This window comes from Bufo bufo, chromosome 2 (assembly GCF_905171765.1).
Source record: "Bufo bufo chromosome 2, aBufBuf1.1, whole genome shotgun sequence".
Classification (NCBI taxonomy): domain Eukaryota; kingdom Metazoa; phylum Chordata; class Amphibia; order Anura; family Bufonidae; genus Bufo; species Bufo bufo.
Window position 1 is genome coordinate 784,884,780 of NC_053390.1, and position 17,554 is coordinate 784,902,333.

The 17,554-nt window shown below is 44.6% G+C and overlaps 1 protein-coding gene across 4 annotated transcripts in view; it reads right to left on the reverse strand.

The window, feature by feature from the left end:
* Nucleotides 1-17,554, reverse strand: part of DOK7 (docking protein 7) — a 144,131-nt gene that overhangs the window by 109,989 nt on the left and 16,588 nt on the right. For all 4 annotated transcript variants that reach the window (XM_040419171.1, XM_040419170.1, XM_040419168.1 and 1 more), the window contains exons 3-4: nt 14,651-14,881; nt 10,818-11,018 (exon numbers count right to left, since the gene is read on the reverse strand). In XM_040419171.1, coding sequence (XP_040275105.1) covers nt 10,818-11,018; nt 14,651-14,881 — 432 coding nt within the window. The remainder of the gene's footprint in view (nt 1-10,817; nt 11,019-14,650; nt 14,882-17,554) is intronic.

Sequence of the window (17,554 nt, forward strand, 5' to 3'; positions counted from 1 at the left end):
TTTAGTACCTACCTGATAACAATTCTGGGGCATCTTTTCTTATGACTCTGGGATGTGCCATTCCTTAATTATTCCTGCTAAAAGTTCTGAAGTACTGCAAGATGAAGGTCCAGATGGGTGTTACCAGTAGAGGGTGTTTCTCTGCACAGTCTTACACTGTCAGCACTGATTGGGTAGTGTCAGACTGTGCAGGGACACACCCCCTACTGGTAACACCCAACTGCAAACTGCTAGCAATTCATTCATAACTTCTAGCAGGAATTATACAATAAAGTCATAAGAATAGATGCTCCAGAATTGTTCTTTTATGGGGGATGCAAGTATTTACTAAATGTCAGGAGATGTGTTTCTTAAAGTCTGAGGGCTGACCTTGCACAATCATGACTATAGTGGTTGGTAAGGCCCTGGATCGCTCTCAGTGGTCCCCTGTACAGACCCCTTTCACCAATATAGTCCATTCTTCTACTGATACAATGAATGTGCGAGTTTTCTCCATAATCTTTTGGGATGAATACCGTTTTTTTGTCCATGGCCCCCTTAAAGGGGTTCTCCGGGAATTAAGAAAATGAAAATACTTAAATATTTCTCACAGTCCTTACCATGACAGATGTGAGAAGATCTGAGAGACTGGCGACACGTGAGTGTATCTGACAGTCTCTCTGTTTTCTCCTTGCAGTGTTGTTGTTTGGTAATGACCACACCTCTTGTCAGGTGCAGCTTGTGGTCATTACTGAGGCTCTATTTCGTTCTGACTCACACTGCTTGCCATGCGTTTGATATTTCCTGCTGGAGTTGGTTGAGCTGCTGTGTTGTTCCTTCGGATCTCCTGCTCCTCCATTCTTCTTTAAACTAAGTGCATTTTGTTTTGCATTTTGTTGTTCGCTTGTGTTTGTTGTTTTCTAGGCCTCAGGGAGACGCTGGTTCCTTCATCTGGGAATGAACCAGTAGTCTCATTCCCTGCCACCACTCTTAGGGATTTCCAGGGTCTCTAGGGCTAAGGTTCTGGTGTATGAGTATTTCCACCTTCAGGGTTTACTCATATTGGCAGGAGTCAGGGAGAGGTCTAGGGATTCCTAGGAGGTCACCATCTCTCTCCCTTAGCTTTGAGGCCTATTTCCTTCCGTATGTTATCTGGTGTTTTCCCCTCCCAATTACCTGTGACAATATTACTTTATTATAAATATATTCTCAAATACCTTTCATTAGTTATAATGACTCGTTTTGTCTGGGGAGCAATCATGAGTGGAAACAAAATGGCCGCTGTCCGATTAGTTCACACAAAACCTGTCCTGATCATGCAGCAGGACAAGTTACTTTACAACACTAAGGTAAAAAGCTGCCTCCTCCTCTCCTACTTGACAGGAATTATGATCCTAAATACAGATGATAATATCTTCAGCTGGGGAATTTAGAGCATGAGGAGACATGAAGTACATAGAGGACGGACAGGACTGTGGTATTGTGTTGCTGTGGTAATTGAGACTGTAAACAAGTGTTGCTGCTTGTGGCGAAACCAACCTCGCCACTGGGTTTTGGAGAGGACTGGCTGCTGGCCTTTTGCCCCTGGATTATGGGCCATATACTAACTTTTAAACCCCTGAACCTATTCAAGTGAATTTTGGATAGGTTTGTCCCAAAGTTATACTGTTTGAATTGATGTAAGTTATATGTATGGCCAATGTAAACTCACAAAGTTGTAACAATTTATAATAAGTGTAACTTGTCAGCTTGGGAGGAAAATGCTGGGTGTGTTTCTATTGTGCCATTGTCCCATTGTGTGTTTAAAGGGTGATGTCTGTCCTGTTGTCTGCGCATGTGTATTGGTGACTTCTCTTTGTCTTGAGAGATAATTGGATTACGCCTCGGTTGTCTTCGGGACAGAGAGGAGGAAACCATGATGCATTGTGGGGATGTATTGTCTCCGTGTATCCTACAGTGCTGCATATCTGTCCTATGTCACAAGTCTTCCTTCTGGTCCCCTAGGGGCGTGTACTTACATTGCATGTGTTGTAACATATTGATTGGCTGTATTTCAAACCCCTGTGGGCGGACCTGTATTTGCAACAACTGTAATAAAAACCAGGCTGGGTGTGCCAGCACCTCAGACCACTGCTTGACCCTCAACACGGAGCCTTGTCTCGTTATTGGGGGGATCCGCTGTATGCCGTTAGAGACCGATTGCCAGGAGTGTAAGCTGATTCCTGTTCGTCTGCTAGCAGCTATTCGTGAGGTTCCAGTTTGGAGTGCTATTTTGTATCCAGTTCGGGAGTTTGGTGTATCCTGCAGTAGCTGTGCCTGTCTCTCAGAAAGGGGCATATCGCCTAAACGGATTTTAACCCCTTGTCTGCTGAAACGGTCCGTTACATTGGTGGCAAGCAGCGGGATCGTTCCCACAGCCCAGAAGGACAGCTACAAAGAAACATCATTCCCTGGAATTACAATTTGAGGGCAACGCATGTCCCAGTACAGCGACCCTGACAGCACCAGAATGGAAACAGCAGTGGAGTACGATGAGGGTGTCATGGATGACCGAGATGCAGTCCGCAAAGGCATCTGGTACCAGGTACTGGGTATTGTGGAGTATATGCAGGACGAGAGACTCCCCACGGAAGACCAGCGGTTGCAGAAGCGAGTAGCCCTGCGGATGTGTCACAGCCAGACAGCTGAGAAGCGCTCACAGGAGCTTCTCAGATCCTCCTCCTTGAATTTCTTTGTTTTGGTTTAGTTTCTCATCTCGTTAGTCTATCTCAGCTGTCATGCAGTCAGACTGATCGCTACCCTTTAAGTTCCTCCCCATAATGCAGTAGTGTGCGGCTGATACAACTTCCTGGAGTGTGTGTGCATGCTGTTCCCAGTTCCCAGTCCTCAGTCGTCAGTCGTCTGCAGATAAGTGCTGTTTATGTATTTATGTTTTTGTCTTTTCTGGATCCAGGTGACCCTGACTCCCTCCGTGTCAGTGTAGGGAGCCGGTGGTCGTGTCCCTTCACTATTGTAGGGTCTTCAGGTAATAGATAGCCGAGGAACGTGGATATGCGGCCATCCACCTTTGGGGTGTTCACATAGGCTGAGCAGTGAGGGAGAGCGGCAGCTCTATTGCAGGGGTCTCCCTTTGTTCCTTAGTTGTGGATCCAGAGAGACATTGTTTATATGGTATTGTCTTGTTTCCTGTACACCATCCGTGACAGGATGCCCTTCCTGGGAGAGCAGCCCCGGGAGGAATGGGTAAAGGACTTAGAACTCCTAGCATGGCGGGAGCTGTGGCTGGAAGATGCCTACCAGGCGCTCTGGTGGTATGGGGCACAGTACCTACCCAGGACAGCTGAGCATGACAAGCCGGAGGGAGAGGAGTTTGATGGTCCTGGCTTGTTATGGGAGACTTTTTCAGAGCTGGAGTTTGGGAGCCCTACACAAGCCCGGTTCCATGATCTCTTGGAATGGAGGGAGAGCAGGTATGACTGGGACGACACTCATGAGATTGAGCAGGACCTGGTCCACCTAGTGACCCGGGAGATGGAGCTGGAACAGGGCTACCAGCAGCTGTTCCACGCCAGTGAGAAGGCTCAGCAGGACAGTAAGGTGACAAACCCAGTCTCCATTCCCCAGCGGCAGTGTGAAGTGCAGGGAGAGCAGCGTCCTCCCTCCCCAGCGGCAGGCTGAGTTACAGGGGGCAGAGGTAGTTGTTCCTGCCCCCCAGCAGCAGAGTGATATGCCGGGAAGGCAGTGTGAAATGCAGGGAGAGGAGAGCAGCGTCCTCCCTCCTCAGCGGCAGGCTGAGTTACAGGGGGCAGAGGTAGTTGTTCCTGCCCGCCAGCAGCAGCATGATTTTTTGGGAATTGGGAGCCCAGTCTCCATTCCCCAGCGGCCGTATGAATTATTGGGGATTGGGAGCCCAGTCTCCTTTCCCCAGCGGCAGGCGGAGTTACAGGGGGCAGAGACAGTCGGTCCTGTCCCCCAGCGGCAGAGTGTCCAGCAGGGAATAGAGAGCCCAGTCTCCTTTCCCCAGCAACAGGACACTGTATTGGGAGCGAAGACGGTCGGTCGTCCTCCCCAGCAGCTGGAAGTATGTATGGGAGAGGAGCTTGTTACCCCCTCTCCCCAGCGGCAGCTTAACGCACCAGGGGGAGACAGTAAGCCCCACAACAGTGCAGATGGGACCGTGGTCTCTGCACTTACAGCACAGGGGGTAGAGACAGTCGGTCTCCCCCTCCAACAACCAGGCTCCAACCAGGCTTCTTCCGTGGTAGCGCTGGCACCAGGGCAGAGTACCGCTGATACCTGCCCACAAAGCAACCTCCACTCCAAGCCAGGGAGCAACACAGAGAGCGGGAGTACCAGCTTCCAACATAACCTTGGTGGACTCACTGGATAGAGACAGGCTACTAGAGTCAACAGGTCCAGTATTTGGTTGTGGGTGGGCTGCCAGACTAACTCAGGTACCGACCGGCGTGAGGTCAGGTATCTGGTTAGTCTTCCCTGGGGGGGGGAGATGTGTGGCGAAACCAACCTCGCCACTGGGTTTTGGAGAGGACTGGCCTCTTGCCCCTGGATTATGGGCCATATACTAACTTTTAAACCCCTGAACCTATTCAAGTGAATTTTGGATAGGTTTGTCCCAAAGTTATACTGTTTAAATTGATGTAAGTTATATGTATGGCCAATGTAAACTCACAAAGTTGTAACAATTTATAATAAGTGTAACTTGTCAGCTTGGGAGGAAAATGCTGGGTGTGTTTCTATTGTGCCATTGTCCCATTGTGTGTTTAAAGGGTGATGTCTGTCCTGTTGTCTGCGCATGTGTATTGGTGACTTCTCTTTGTCTTGAGAGATAATTGGATTACACCTCGGTTGTCTTCGGGACAGAGAGGAGGAAACCATGATGCATTGTGGGGATGTATTGTCTCCGTGTATCCTACAGTGCTGCATATCTGTCCTATGTCACAAGTCTTCCTTCTGGTCCCCTAGGGGCGTGTACTTACATTGTATGTGTTGTAACATATTGATTGGCTGTATTTCAAACCCCTGTGGGCGGACCTGTATTTGCAACAACTGTAATAAAAACCAGGCTGGGTGTGCCAGCACCTCAGACCACTGCTTGACCCTCAACACGGAGCCTTGTCTCGTTATTGGGGGGATCCGCTGTATGCCGTTAGAGACCGATTGCCAGGAGTGTAAGCTGATTCCTGTTCGTCTGCTAGCAGCTATTCGTGAGGTTCCAGTTTGGAGTGCTATTTTGTATCCAGTTCGGGAGTTTGGTGTATCCTGCAGTAGCTGTGCCTGTCTCTCAGAAAGGGGCATATCGCCTAAACAGATTTTAACCCCTTGTCTGCTGAAACGGTCCGTTACACTGCTCATTAGCTCCACCTCACCCTCCTCTCATGTCTCCTCATCATCTCCATTCCCACAGAGATTCACCTTTATTCAGGATCATGATTCCTGACAAGCAGAACAGAGAGGATGAGGCAGCACTATGGCTCATTGTGGTGAAGTAACTTGTCCTCCTGTGTGATTAGGACAGGTTTTGTGTGTACTGATAGGACGGCGGCCATTTTGTTTCCCCTGATGATTGCTCCTCAGACAAAACAAGCCATTCTAAGTAATGAAAGGTATTTATGAATATATTTATTATAAAATAATATTTAAGTATTTTTATTTTTTTTATTCCTGGAGAACCCCTTTAAATCCACCAGCAATAGTCCACCTTAAGTGCAAAAATCCAAAGTCAAGCAAAATCCATGCAATCCCAGCCTTCCCCCCCCTGTGTATAATAACATGGAAAAAAAAACATATTAACTTTTGTTCTATACACCAATTGAGTGCACACAATTAAAAGAGAACCCCCCGTGCGGTTGATTTGGTGAGTTTGCATTGCCTGGCTTCATCCTATATCTGCGCGTTACAGGGGAAGATGCCTCTCTCTCCTCTGTCTGACATTGGGGGTCTGATACTTGAGCACTGCAGTTTGGAATGCCGTTCATCAGACTATTACGGCTGCTTATGTGCTCGGTACAATGGCGTCTTGCTTGCTTTTTTAGCGCTATCCGGTTACATTCATTAATCTTCCCTAATTGTCTCAAATGAGGTTACCTTTAAATAAGGGAACACATGGCACATCAAAGCTGGGAACAGACTGGGAATAGCACAAATTAGAGAATTATTCCAGAGCAGATGAGCTGCTATCTGCAGTGAGATGGATCTGACGAAGACACAGTACTGTCGATAAAAGGGACATTAATGGCATGTTATTAGGATATGCCATCAATGTCTGATAGGTGCAGGTCCCACCTCTAGGACCAGCTTCTATCTCAAGAACGGGATCCCGACATGTACTAAGAGCAAGCTGCGCATGCACGACTTTCTCCATTCACTGCAATAAGATTTTCAAAACTGGTTTGACTATTTTCGGAAGTCCCCGAGCTACTTGAGAAACCTTGGCGCGGTGCTCGGGCTCAGACATGTCCTACACCGTAGGATATGTTGGCTAATCTCTCAATTTTAACATCAGTTTGAGGGTTTAGTAAGACCGCAGAGTGCACCTGTCTTTGCTATTTTGTTATATTGCTATATTGATTACTATCCACATAATTGCTATCTTGTGTAGGATGTCTATTGTGGTACTTGTGGTTCGCTGTGGGCATCCTCCATTGTATGCATTTTTGCTGGGGATCGTCATTAGCAACGGGCCACAAGTGCAGGATTTGCTCCCCTATATATATGCACAACCGCATGTGGGTTTGAGCATTTCCGTGCTGGTTAATGCCACACCATTCTTTTCAGTTTATATTTTCGGAAGTCCCCTAGTGGTGAATGGAGGGGTAGCGACGCATGCGCAGTGTCCTCTCCTTTCACTGCTGCAGGACTTCTAAAAGTAGCTTAGCATGCTGACTCTGCTATTTTCATAGCAGCAAATGGAGAGGATACAACGCATGTGCAGCATGGTTCTTAGGATAGGAGTGGGTCCCAGAGGTGGGGCCCGCACCTATCAGACATGTATGTCATATCCTATCGATCCGTAAATGTCCACCTTTAATGTCCAATTTAGGTGTAAATTAGGCATAATAGCGCTATGACTACATCTTTTTTTAGCTAATGAAATTGAAGTACCGTATCTTGCAACCTCTACATTCTGCTGTTCCTCCATTATTCCTTTTGGAAATGTCTGAATAAATTGCAACTGGGCGTCAGCATTCCCCTTGTCAATGGGGTGTTCCCCGAAACAGGCTAAAATTGTCAGCACTGATTGGACAATGTCAGACAGTGCAGGCGCACGCCTCTTGGAAGCATTGTCCATGACCATGAGAAGTATTGTCTGTGTATTCATACATTTCCGGGAGGAATAACAAAGGGACAGCAGAAGGAACAATTCTAAGGAAAGACACTCCAGTAATTGCAGTTTTATGAAGTATGCCAGTAGTTACTGAACAAGCATGACAAAGGGACCTCTTTAAAGGGGTTGTCCAGGAGTAAAGGAAAATGTCTCCTTCCTTTCAAAAACAGCGCCACTTCAGTCCACAGGTTGTTCAGTGGAACTGAGATGCAATACCAAACATGACCTGTGGACAGGTGTGGTGCTCTATGGAATAGAAGCAGACACGTTTTTTTAAATGTGGGCAGCCCCTTAAAGGATACCTCTCCGTACGCCCAAGGTTGTCTTATAAGGGGACTTCTTCTATGAGACAGATTGAAGAATCACAATATAGAAGCAACTTCCATTCTGACGGACCCGAATATCCATGAACATGGTCAGGCATTTTTTTTTTTGGGCTTCCACTGGCAAAAATTGATTGCCAGTTTGCCCTATATCTAGAAATGGGGGTTGAACCCCTGAATGAGCCAGAGCGGAGAGCCCTCTTCCTTTAAAGGGGTTATCCCATTGCTAAAAATGAAATCAGACATCATATAGTCCATGACGATCTCTTTCTAATAAAGATAGAACCAGCCCTGTACCTCACATGGATCCAGAGATCTCCACATTCATTGCTCTGCTCGATTTATATCAAGCTGACAGCTCAAGGGGTGTGTCTTATCTGCTGTCGATAAGGGGGCGTGTCTCAGCTCTCCCTATCACAGCTCAGGAGGCGTGCCCATGCTCTGCCTATCACAGCTCAGGAGGCGTGTCTCAGCTCTCCCTATCACAGCTCAGGAGGCAGTTGAAGGATGAAACTGAGCATGTGCGGCCATCTCAGTGAGCAGGTCAAAGAAATTAGAAAATAAACAAACAGCAGGTGGCGCTGTACAGATACATGTTATTGAATGACTGAAATTTTTTAATTACATGCAATTACAAAAGTATTCAGATCCAGGGGTTTGAAAACTGTAGAATATTTCTTAGTGGGAGAATCCCTTTAAGCTCTGTTCCGAAGAAGAATGATGACAGAATGAGAGCTATTAATATTGTGAAGAGCAGATATCAGATGATTAATGGAACTGACAGGCAAAATTAGAGGCTGCACGTCGGTGTCAGAGTGATGGCTGCTGAGCATTTGTAATGATTAGTCACAGTTATAATTAGAGATGAGCGAAGTGGAATTCGATCCGAATTTCAGCATAAATTCGATTCGCCTACAAGCCGAATTTCCTCGTGCTTCGTATCAGCGAATCGATTTAACCTGAAATAGTATAAAAAAAATATAAAAATCAAACTTACCTCCTCCATTTGCTAGCGACAGGCCGTTAGCCTCCATCTTGCTTGAAGATCTCGTGTGGCATGAGATTACATCATCACGCCGGCCGGCGTGATGACGTCATACGTCACCACGCCAGCTGGCGTGATGACGTAATCTCGCGGCGCACAGGATTTCGGCCGAGATCTTCAAGCAAGATGGCGGCGGTCAGCCCGTCGCGAGCAAATGAAGGCGGTAAGTTTGATTGAATTTTTTTTTTATTGTTAATATTACACTCAGATGCCGCGATCATGTATGAAAGCGGCATCTGAGGGGTACAATGATGGGGGGGGGCGCTATCGCAGCTCTATGTCATTGCTCCCGCTACTTACAAAAAAATGCGCTTCGTGATGAAGTAATTTGTCACAAAGCGAATTTTTGGGTAAAATTCGGCGAATCAGCCAAATCGAACTTTAAAAAATGTGCTCATCTCTAGTTAGATTGACGCCATTATACTTCACTGCTGGGAATAGAGCTTGGGCAATTGCTTATGTAATAATTCCTGCTGTCACCATACCTGCAGAGGACAAGGGACGAGTAGGGGAGGGGGTACACCTATTTACCCCAAGGGTCAGATCTACAGATACAGAAAGCCATATCCAATAGGAATACACTCCGCGAAAAGTAAAACTATCTCCGTGCAGGATCCATATATACATTAGCTCAGGCAGAATTCAGTAAATGACTTTGAAACAGAAGTAGAAAGACCTGCGAAGGATGAAGGGGCAGGAGTCGAGAGAGGAGGCGGAATATTTTAGGAGATCTAAAGACCAGTGGTGTCAATTTCTACTTTGAAGTAGGTGAACAGATTACGTACTATAGAGAAAAGAGTATAGAGTTGTCAGGGGGGCAGAGATAGGGGCTTAAAGTGGCCAAAGCAATGCTTGCGTCAATGTCAGTAAGCTGTCATGAAGAAGAAAGCATGCCTATTAAGGCACATACATTAGGGCTATGATGGCAAGTGGTTAAAAGCCAGGGCTTTCTATGTGTTGATATCATGTCCTTATTTTCTCCCTACCTGGATGTCGTCTAGAGCTAAGGTCAGTCAATATGGCCATTCACATGTCTATCTAGCAAATGCATTAATTTGGACTGCGGCTGTAGCTCAATAGTTATAATCGATCAGTAGCGCCACAAAAAGTCTCAGTATGACCCTTGCCTTAAAGTGAATATCCACCTAAGGCCTCTTGCACACGAACGTTGTGGTTCCGTTCCGTGCATTGGGGACTGCAATTTGCGGTCCCCAGTGCTACCATGGGGTTCTGATCGTGCTTGCGTTCCACATCTCCATGATGCGGAGTGCACACGGGCCGGTGCCCGTGAACTGCGGACCAGCCATATGCGGGCCGCAATACGGCCATGGGCACACAACATTCGTGTGCAAGAGGCCTAACACCATGTCATATTTAGCTGCAAAAGTCTGTGCCGGTTAATTTTTATAAGCTCCAAATCCCTTGAAAAATTCTGGCTACCTGCAGCCACCACTAGAGGGAGCTTACTGCACACTCAATTACATTTAGAACTCAATAATAAAACAGAGCTGAAATTTGATTGGTTGATATGACCAGCTCCTTCAAAGGACTGTCCAACTTCATATAGATTTTTAAATACTCACACACACCCCACACTGAACGGGAGCTGTTGAGGGAAGCATACTGTACTTACCTACTCCCCAATCCTCAGTTCCAGCTTTTGTGGGTCCACTGCTGTCTTCACTGCACTTCAGTCCCACATGCAAACTTCCGGCACGACCACAGCAGTGGCATACAACTTGGTGGCACATCACCACTGCAAATAGTCATTGACTGCGGTGGTGCACGTGACCTTCATCCATGGCAGAAGTTTACATACGAGGACTGGAGCATAGTGAAGGTAGTGTTGGGTTCACAGAGCCAGAATTGACATAGGGGAGCAGGTAAGTATGCTTCCCTCAACAGGTTCCTCTGACTATTGGGGGGGGGGGGGATTTAAAAAACTCTGTGAAGTTAGACAACCCTTTTAAGTTTTCTCTTGGATTAGTTTTGATAAATCATATTCACTGTCCCAAACCTGGTCTATATGTCGATGCGTTGCAAAGACCAGACCACATGGATGCAGTAGACAATAGGACACATAATATACATGGAGCAGCTTATGGTAGTGCCATGCAGTACTTACAGTATCCGCAACGTGTTCCTCCCTCAAAGACAAAGCCATTGGCCACCGCTCCATACCGTCTCAAGTCTGACAACTTCCACTGTCCTATGACAACTGGTGGTAGATCTCTAGCGAGAACTAAGATGTCGTTGCACAGGTGCAGTGTCGCAGGTCCACTTTCTAGCTTGGTGCCCGGCAATACTCCAACATGAAATCTGTGAACTGAGATGAAAAGAGGAAGCCGTGAGGCCCCTGGGGGTCCTAAGATTTCCAATGAAAGAAGTATATAAAAAAAATTAAATACCCCAAACTGTTGTTTCACTTTTTTTGGGGGGGGGGGGCCTAGAACTAAAAACAACCAAACTCGACCATTTCTACTTACTTTTCTACTCAATTTACAAAAAATGTGACCCATTTATAGAATACAAATTACAGTAAATACTTACTGGCCAACACTCCCAGTATGAATTTATTGGCTTCAGGAAAAAAGGGAGATGTCCAGGACCAGAATGTATGGGGGGCTCCAGAAAAAGGGTAGATGTCCAGGATCTGGCAAATCTGGACGCCACGTGCTAAACATTCACCTCTCCCCATTTCTGTGTTTATGTGGGGGTATGTTCTGGGGTCTGTATTTAGAGGATTTGGTCTGTGTTTAGTTTGTGGTTCTGGTCTTTATTAAAGGGTCTGGTCTGGGAGGGAGGTCGGTATTTATGCAGAAGGTGTACTTTTAAGGGGACTGTTTGTAGTTTGGGTGTTTTGTTCTTTATTTAAGGGGACTGGTCTGGGATCTGTATTTGTTTAGGGGGTCTGGTCTGGTGTGTTTAGTTTGTGTTTAAGGTCTGTATTTACTTAGGGGGTCTGGTATGGGGGCTTGTATTTATTTATAGGGTCTGTATTTAGGTGGTCTGGGTCTGCATGTATTTATTTAGGGAGTCCTTATTTATTTAGAGGGTCTTGGTCTTTATTTAGATCCTGGTCTGGGGTCTTTATTTGTTTAGTGAGTCTGGTTGGGGTGTGTATTTTGTGTTTAGTTTTTAAGGTCTGTTTTTATTTAGGGGCTCTGGGGGTCTGTATTTAAGGGATCTGGGTCTGCATTTATCTTGCAGATATGTATTTTTTAGGAAGTGTGGCCATACCTGTATCTAGTTTGGTATTTATCTATTTAGGGAGTCTTTATTTATTTAGGGGGTCTTGTCTAGAGTCTGTATTTGCCTAGGGAGCCTGGTCTGGTGCATGATCCAGATTCGGTCTATTCCACTGCCAACGTCGGCAATATTAGTCATACCCTGAGAATGTTGCATCAAGACAACGGCAGTATGCAAGTCAGGTTGTCACCCATCCTTTGATTATTTTATATGTTTCTGAGAAAAGAGCCCTCTAAAAGCTGATATAATGAGGCAGATTCATGAAAAATGTCTGAAAGAAAATCAGTCTTTGTTGCCCATAGCAACCAATCACAGCCCAGCTTTCATTTTGTATTCCGCTGTTGAAAAATGAAAGCTGTGCTGTGATTTGTCGCTATGGGCAACGAAGGCAGTTTGCATAAACCTGCCACAGTTTTCCTTTAGAGCCATGGGTGTAACTATGGCCATAGCACTTAGTGTGGGGCCCAGAGGTTGAGGGGGCCCAGTCAGGTTCAAGAACATTGTACCTTTTGTAGGGAATACCAATATGGTGGCTTTTTGTTATAATATGGGTTTTCTGATATATGATGCTATTATACATACCTTTAATTTTTCCTACTGTTTCATTTTCTTACACTAGGTGGTGGGGGGGCCATCTTATTTTGCTATTTTGCGGCATGCTAAGGGGGGGCGGACATTATACTGTATGAGGGGGCACTGTATGGTATAGGTGGCCACTGGGGGTCATTATACTGTATGGTAACGGGGGCCACTGGGCATCATTATACTGTACTGGGGGACATTATAATGTGTGAGGGGGGCAGTATAGTGGCCCCCACATACAGTATAATGACCCCCATTGTCCCCCATTCAGTATAATGACCCCAGTTGCCCCATACAGTATCATTTCCACAATTGGCCATCATACAGTATAATGACTCCCAGTGGCCCTCCCAATACAGTATATTAATCGCCTGTGGCCCTCTGTAAAAACAAATTTGGTATTAGGGTTAAAGGATCCAACCTGGGTGCAAAATACACTAAGTACACTACTGTTATGGGGCCTATGAATTTTAGTTACACCTCTGTAAAATTACAGCATAACATTGACGATGCCCAGAAGGCAGCCTCACATTTATTAATAACCCTATATTTTTTCACATTTTTTAATATAATGACATTTATTTTCTTGAAAAATGAACAAACCTTGTTCTTAGACTAAAATTAGTCAGATGACAGCCCACGAAATCTAGAAATCATTAGTAAGAAGATCCGCTTTAATTAGAAATATGTAAATTTTACTCTTAATTTTACTTAAGTAAATTTTTCATGGTCAAAAATAGGCTGACCTGAAAATGTATATGCCAAAGAAACACAGGAATGTAAATACCACATGTCAGATTAGATGTAAATTATTAAAAAAAAAGAACCATATCCAAACGACCTGACGATTTAACTTCTGCTCTCTCTAATTAGTAACGTCGTCTGTAGTTTATCAAAGTTCAGGCTGTTTCTTAATTAAAGAGGATGAAAATGTCACTAAATTCCAGAAAATTTTGCAAATATAGGAAGTAATAATTTCTAAAGATTCATTCATGTCCTTATAATTGGGCTTGCACAGTAATATTTTATGTTGCTGTTTTGGAATATGTTATCACCTATACTAAGTGTAAAATACAGCCTGATGTGATACTATTATATTTTTTGTATACCTAGCATTATAGTTTTATTTAGAGAAAAAAAGCTACATTTTTAATGCATTTTTCTAATATACTACCCTGGCACCAATACATAAAAACATTTTGGCCACTTGTTGCCACCACTAAGGGGAGCTCTGTCTACAGGCATAGACATATCCTATTTAATTGAGCAATTCCTGGACTATCTCCACTAGACCTCCTGTCCGAGTCTGTTAACTTTATGCATGGACAGAGTCATGGGCGCTGTTGCAGCCAATGACTGGCATCAGCAGTGACATTACTTGACATCACACAATGACATAACATCACTGCTGGGTCACGTGCCACATGGTGACATATCACCACTGAAACTAGACATTGGCTGCAACGACACACATGACCACATCCATGAAGGAAGTTAAGAGACTAGGTGTAAGGTGTCGGGACCAAGCAGCAAGGACCAGGTAAGCATGGATTTCTCCACAGGTCCACTGGTTCACAACCCTTTAAGGCTGCCATACACATTAGATAGCTTCTGGCCAACAGCTATCTCTCTCCTCTATACACATGTACACTTCACCCAGCCAAACATGTGTCCTGAACAGAGACAGGGGAGAAAGCCATATATTAGATGTTTGGTTGGTCCTGCTAAAATCTGAGGGTTTGGACTTTGGCCAACATTTAACTGATGTGTATGGCCAATTTTACAGAACTGCTAGGGAAAATACCTCCATTTGATGACCAAAAGGTTTCAGGCCACAGAGCAGACAACTAAATTCTAAATTTACCAAAGACCACCATAGATATTCCTCAGGTTAGGTCCACTGTACTTTAGGAATAATTCATTCAAAATACATAGGCAAGAGGCCCAAGTACTCTTTTTCACCCTGGTCCTGGAGCTTCAGATTATGTCATGGTGCCACATCTACCACCATTTATAATATTGTCAAAGGAGCTATTGGGCCTATTGGGACCAGGGTGAGATTGCTCCCTCTGCACTGCCAATAGCAACAACATTGGGAACATTATACAAAGGGTCGACAATCTTTACCTTCACCTAAACTGTAACGTATGCGCACATCCCAAGCATTCATAATTTCTTTATTGTCGAACCCCAACATCACAGCTTGTGAGAAACAGATGATGGCCAGAGTGTGGTTCACGCCCTCATACGAGATCCCTGAATCCAAGCCACAGATGTCCTCCAACGTGACACTAGTCTTCTCTTTATGTCCCTTCGTCCTGTCTGACTTGTCTTTATACACCAACATTAGCAAGCAATCTGAAAGATAAAGAATAGAAGTCATCAGTATAGCCCGTTCGTGCCTCGACAAGAAAATTGTTGAGCCTTTTAATAAAGTGTGACTTTTCCCATTGTCAGGGTATTATTTCCTTGCAGCTATGTAAAAGGAATTCTCTTTGCACATTCAGCACAGTAATAATCTCATGTAACAATGTCACGTTATCTTTATTATTTTTATCTATTTATTATTTAAATTAACTTGTCATGGTGACAGAGAACATCATTTTCACCCTAGTGAAACTCAAGTGAACACTGGAGCTTCATCAAACACCAAGACCCCTTCCTTCTTGTGATTTCTGAAAATCTCGAGGATCAGGTCTGCACCCATCACACATTGATGATATATTCAAGGGACATTTCCACGGGATCCTCTTGAAACCTTCATCAGGAGTCCCAGGTTCAAGTTAAGATTTGGAGGAGACAAGTAGCCATGCAGGACTGTTTCTGTAACTTTTAAAGATTTCATTGGAGAGACACGTACAGTTACCTTTCCACTTTGTCTCCTCTTACCGAAGTAGCAGTCCTATAATCTTGACACTTAACGCGTTCAATTAACGTTGGAAAGAAACTTTTTCTTGATTTTTTCAATGTCTTCTTTGATGTGATATCAGAGTCAAGGTAGAAACTGTTCCAATTGCGTATACAGCCCTGGCTTGCCGAAAGGGGGACAAGGGTCATGTAGATATTCCATAAATGTTGTCAGAGTACTCCTATAGAGGATTTGGGCAATGTTTCTCCTTGTGGAGGGCTCCTAGTAGGCTTAAGGAGTCTTTAGGCCATGCAATGAGAGAGCTTATTTTTGTACCCTTTTAGAGGAATATTAGAAATTGCCGAAATTGATCAGCTGAAACACTAGTCATCGACACTATGGAAATCTAGGAAACAGTTAGAATTGCTATTCTATAGAATTGTTTTCCTACCATACCTCAGTCCTTCCACCAGCATAGAAATTAACATTCAAACTTAGGCCCTAAGAACCAAATAAGCTTTAGTGCTTGTTCCTACTTCTTATACGTATGCAACATGACACAGTGTTCCTTCCCAAGCAAAGCAAGTCAAGCATACCATCCATCATATCTGATTTCAAGGGCCGCATATCCAACACTCTTATTAGTATCACCCATATCATCAATCAGTGCAAACCATATACACAACACATATCAATAAATGCCCACTACGGGGGCATAGACAGGGGTGCAACAAGCCACTCCGCATGGATGATGTACATTGCACACCAGCTCTACAGTCTTCATTGTCATACTCTACTCCATTAGGGAAGGGGGTGAGAAGATCATGATATGAATAAAGCATGATTGTCCGCTCTGATGTCTCCTTTGCTTCAATGATTTATTAAGAAACCTAATCCTTCCCAGACAGTTCAGCCAGAAGGTGATACAGTCTATGAATCCACACTTGTGAAGTCGCACAGGGGGGTGGTAGGGTGGCAGAGGACCTGACACTGGGAAGGCTCATTCCCTTTCATTACCTGTGCAGGTTTATCACCCAATAGGTTCGGGGGCATAACAAATAACCATGGGGCTCATAGCAAAATTTGGAATGGGGCCCCATTCCACCATGACTACCTTTGGGAGCAAGTTTAGAAAGAAGCAGAAAGTTTAATGATTATTTTGGTCTCCCTATGGCACTGAGATAATGCATGCAGTGATGTCACAGTAAAAGGATAATGCTCACAGTGATATCACAGTAGAGCTATACTGCAAACAGTGATGTCACAGTACAGGGATAATGCTCACAATGATGATACAATAGTATAATAATGTGTACAGTGATGTCAAAATAGTGGGATAATGCTCACAGTGATGTCACAGTGAAGGCATCATCTACTCAGCGATGTTACAGCACAAGAATTATACAAACATACAAGTATAATACACAACCTGGTATGGCGCAAACAAAAAAAAGTCACCTTGTACCTATGACCTCACAGCAAAGGAAAAGAAAAACTATAATGATTAGAAAGTCACATGTTGGTATAATGATATTATAGTACAGGAATAATACAAAAAGTACTGACACAAAAAGAGCCAATGCACAGGGCTGCATTCAGTTTCATACCACGACCACACAGCATGGTTGTGGCGCAGTTGCGGCGTGGTCGTGCTGCGATTGGGTACGCCGTGGCTGTTCAGGCCACAGTGAGCCCTAATTAAAATAATGAGGACAGGACTGTTTAGTTGTTCTGCATTGTTAACGGTTACCCGACCCCATCATGGCCGCATAGCAACTGAGACACAACTGGTGCGTGTGTTCATTCCCTTACATACCCCCTTCCACAGTCATTACTAATTTCACCTATTATCTGGGTAAAAATGGCCCCCCTTAGTTGTTGGGCCCCACCTGCAACCCTGGAGGTTACACCCAGGAATAGGGTCATACGTCCTGAAACTGTGAGGTTGCATAACCGAGCTCGGTATTATTAGCATCAGGGCGGAATAATATGGTCTTGCCTAAAAGGGTTTCATATTACCTATTCATGTACCTTATTAGGGCACGTAAAGCTAACGAAGCAGAGTGAGGGCGCCTGTTCTATTAGCTTAAGGATGGTGGACCACAACGACATTGTAGTAGATGTGAGAGATTTAGAAGAAGACAAAAAGAAATGCTCACTGACAACCCTTTGTTCTAGCCACA